General features: G+C 47.8%; 1 protein-coding gene across 1 annotated transcript; it reads right to left on the bottom strand.

Moving 5' to 3' along the window:
• Nucleotides 1-575: 575 nt before the first annotated feature.
• LOC147204183 (trypsinogen-like protein 3) lies at nt 576-3,466 on the bottom strand. The gene is made up of 5 exons (XM_086113779.1): nt 3,416-3,466; nt 3,204-3,345; nt 2,181-2,434; nt 1,654-1,790; nt 576-1,530 (listed from the first exon to the last, which is right to left on the bottom strand). The coding sequence occupies exons 1-5, from the start codon at nt 3,453-3,455 to the stop codon at nt 1,336-1,338; spliced, it is 768 nt and encodes a 255-aa protein (XP_085969905.1). The 5' UTR covers nt 3,456-3,466; the 3' UTR covers nt 576-1,335.
• Between the last annotated feature and the right edge of the window lie 829 nt (nt 3,467-4,295).

The raw sequence follows: 4,295 nt of genomic DNA on the forward strand, positions 1-4,295 counted from the left end.
TGTACTCGAGATCGCCATCCGATATCCATGTCTTGATGGCACCGATGTATTTCTGTCAGCGCACACGGCTCTGATCTCACTCACAGCGCACCGTGCACTAAAGATCGCGAAGAATTGGAAGTTTGGCGTCACCTGCTGGCAAGCAGCAGGAGCGTCAGGCGCGCTTGTTTTGAGAGAATTGAAAAACTGCTTTCGCCTGCCCTCTAGCGGCGCCTTGTAGTCACGCAGCGCACCATTTTTTTTTCTCCCCCCCTCGTGAAAACGGGATGTGATCCGTGACGAGTACGGTGTGTCCTAAGGATCCTTTGCAATTGACGTACTTCTTGACTGTTCTTAAAGTTTTGGATGACTTTGCATTTGTTTAGGCCTATTTCAGTTACGCTGTTGATAAAATCGAGTGTTCAATAACTTAAAAAAGGGGTTTAATCACTTAGCCTTCTTGCCCCCCCCCCGCCCCTCCAAAAAAGCGTATTTATTTGACTCCAAACTGTGAATTAGTGTATCTGTAAATAGTCGGTTGGTTAACAAGTATAAAGAGGAAAAACATTTAGTTGTCAAGGTTCGATGCAATTACATTCAAGTTGATGTTGTGTTTTTATTATTTGTTTTACATGGACAATACCATCAACACTTTTGTTATTTAAAAAGTGAAATATGTTCAGCCCCGATTATCACCCAAAATTAGGTATTTTCATTTATTTTTGCAGACTTGGGGGGGGGGGGGGGGTTAGTCAATCGATAATGGATTGTTCACATGAGCCACAAGGCGGCCCTTGAAACAGAGACCAACTCACCATTTGCAAACGACAAAACAATTCTCCCCCCAAAAAATTAAAAATAAAATAATCAAATCGCTGAATAACTCACCCACTTGCAAGGAAACTTAACTCGATTTCGTGTCCAGATGTTGTGAAGTGTGCTGCCGCCATCTGCTGGTGTGATTTGGAAGCCTACTTGTTTCTCAAGATTCAACCCCAAATGGTCAAGTGACTGCTTGTGCTTCGAAAAATTCTCAGGTCAGGGCACTTGGATCTCAAGGCACCACTGTGTCAAAAAATGGAATAGACTGGCTGTTAGGAAAGGATTCATTTTTGACGTGTTCAAAGTGGTGACGTGCACGAGTCATTTGTGATTGAAGGGAACGTTTTGGACCGGTTTGAAATGAAAGTGTTTTGGAATTACAGCTTCAGGTATAGTCTGGGTGTTAACTGTCTTAAAATTGTTCATGAATGACTGTTTGCTCACATGAGCCACAAGGCAGCTGTTGAAGTGAACGAGAAGTAAGTTTTGTGTTTTCCCTGCATTTCCTGACACCCCCCCCCCCACCCGCCCCCCTCAAGGCCTCTTGAAGGTCGTGGCCCGTGCGGTGGTGGTCGTCGGCGTGTGGCTGTCCATCACTCTGCGCATCCACTCGTTGTACTTGCACAGCTTGGTGTAGACGCTGGGGTGCTCGGCGTTCTGACAGCCGTGACTGAACCACTGCACGCCCTGCAGCTGGCCGCCGCACACCAGCACCGCGCCTTTGTCATACTGCGCGGGTGGCAGGGGATGACGTTGCAGGAAAAAAAAAAGAAGAAGAATATTGGTTTACTGAAAAAGTGGAGTAGAAGCAAAAGCGGCCAAGTAAACAAGGCAAAGGTCATTTGGGCTCACCAAGCAGCCGGTGGCGTCGGCTCCGCCAGCGCACACCATCCCCAAGCTCCAGAAGATGTAGTCGGGGAAAGTGTTCATGCAAATTTGATCTTCCACAACAGGCACCGTCAAACACTTCAGTTGCTTCGGATCCTCGTCTGTTTCCAAAACAACAAAGAGTCTGTGTCTCTGTTTTGTTTCTCCTTCAATCTGAAGCATATATTCGAGAGGAAACGTTTCCTTGAGGTTGGCCTTGGGGCTCGTGATACCCGAAGCTACTTTTACACCGAGATTTTCCCCCTGCAAATGCCTTAAAGGGGAACTCGAGGCAAAAAAAAAAAAAAAAAAAAAATGTTTTTTGCGATATAATGTGCTCCCGCTCGTCTAGACCCAGTGTCCTGATTAAAATTGCATTCGTGAGACAACAATTAAGCAATCGCATCGAGAGCATCACGTGACCAAACCCGAAACGGGTGAGCCGAGACGTTTGCAACGCGAGCCCGAGGCAACCCTCTGCAAAAATACCAAAAGCTCAAGCGTGCGCTTACATTGGTTGGGGACGGTGGAGCCCCAGCCGCTGACGCCGCAGCTCTCTCCGGGCCGAGGGCAGCGACCCGGCAGGCCGATGGGCTGCACATGTTGGGTCAGGCGGGCCGGCTGGGCCAGGCGCACCATGGCCAGGCTGTGGAGGGGCGACCGGTACGGGCTGTGGCGGATGACTTCCGCCACAGGAATGTGCTGCTCGGCGCCCTCCTCCGCCGTCACGTCGTGTTCCCCCAACGACGCGTTGATAGCGGTCCCTCTGGAAAGGTTGAAAAGGGACATTTTCGGCCGTTTGACTTCTATCCGTTCGCCAGCTACGTTAGCCCCTGTGAAAACGGACTTGAAATCGTCCATGTCAATATTGCGTTTTACTTTACGTCGCTTAACTGAATCAAATAATCATTTTATTGTAGTTTACGTTGCATCTTATTCGCCACATCGCGGAATTTTCCGGTCATTTATTTTCCCCGTGGATATTTCTACGGAGTCGTGCATCAACATGAGCCAGGAGGGAAGTCGTACATAAAAGACCGAATTTTCGAAATTTGGGATCATTTCACCCCGACTAAAAGAACCTCAAAGTGTGCCTGCAAAATGACACAATTGCGCGTCTACGCTAAAGTTAGCGAATTTCATGTAGCCTCCCACCGCTTGTTAGAACGAATTCTAATCCCGCAACAGGTGGCCAGGATATTGGGAGGAGAGACGCGGCCACTTGTGTTCTTTCAAATCGCTTTACTGAATAAATGCTAACACGAGAGACATTCTGCGATGACCTGCGTTTGGCCTCAGATGATGCCGTCACCAAAACACTCGGAGCGGCTTACTAAGTCAACAGCCAGCCGACTTCACGTTCTCATTTGCTGACTTCCTTGTCACTCAACAGGCCAGTCCTGCCTTTTAAAGGCACGCACAGGCACTTTCTTCGTCACAGATACGACAGTAGCGCTGCCTCTAATTTTCAGGAACTTAAAAAGTTGCACGGATCGAGGTTGATGATTTGCCGTTATCGTTTTGGGCTGGCTTACGTGGGCGCGCAGGCGGCAGACGTCACCAGCCACCATTTGTCTACGAGGGCGCCGCTGCATCCCGTCCTTCGGCTTTGGAGGGACACCTGCCAGGGTCTGGAGTGAGGCGGGCACAGCTTGTTGTCCTCCAGCAAGGACGCTCCTGTTGAAAAGTCATTTTTATGCTCTCATCATCAAAGGCCAACGAGGCGTTTACGTCAGCAATCGTCTACCTGTGAGGCCCAAAACGAGAAGCAGGAGGAGACGCTCCATGTTGCGGTTGTTTGACGAGTTCTCTTTGTCACGCCACGCAACTTGGCCCCTTATATAAAGAGCGAGAGGATCTTTTTTTTTTTCCTTACCCCCCCCCCCCCCCCCCCCCATAACTTCCCAGACGGACGTGACCTTTGTAAAGGGCGTAGTGAACTAGGACGGTCACACCTTGTTTCCCGTCATGTTCTCCTCTTTCTTGAAGAACAAAGGAACATTCGTCAGCACATCCAAGAGTCATCAAGTTTGTTCATTTTCGCCATGGCGGCATCATTCCAACGCAAGGGTGGGCATACTTTTGTGCTCGGGGGGGGGGGAGGGGCAACACCTTGAGGGGCCAATTCATACAAAGAGGAGACTTGGGAAAAATTTGGAACGGGTTTGTAAAATTGTTTTATTTTAACAATGAAATGGCCGGGTTCAAATTGAATCATGAATAGATTAATAAAATGGTCTCAATTGTTCACTGTAGTCATGTTGTTTTTTTTATTTTCAACAAATCAATTAACGGGATGAATCAATAAAAATAACAAAAGATGTTATAAAAAAAAAAAAGGCCCCAAAAAATGCTCCAAATATTACGGAACTGCTGATACCGTTAATGCTTGGCGGGCTGGATTGAAGAGAACTTTGCCCGCCATTAACACAAATAACCGGCATCACCAACAGAGCTTTGGTTACATAAGAACACATTGAGGAAATAAGTGTGCCTGATTAAGTTGATAAAGTTAATATTTGACCATTACCCAACGCCTTCTTTTTATAAAGGATCCGTGATGGCACAACAACTCAGGTCGGCCTTTCAAGGGCAAAATATTTGCTCCTCCCTACGCTGCGTTAAGA

The sequence above is a fragment of the Hippocampus guttulatus genome, chromosome 6 (genome assembly GCF_054856545.1).
Source record: "Hippocampus guttulatus isolate MCC_2025c chromosome 6, RoL_Hgut_1.0, whole genome shotgun sequence".
Taxonomy (NCBI): Eukaryota; Metazoa; Chordata; class Actinopteri; order Syngnathiformes; family Syngnathidae; genus Hippocampus; species Hippocampus guttulatus.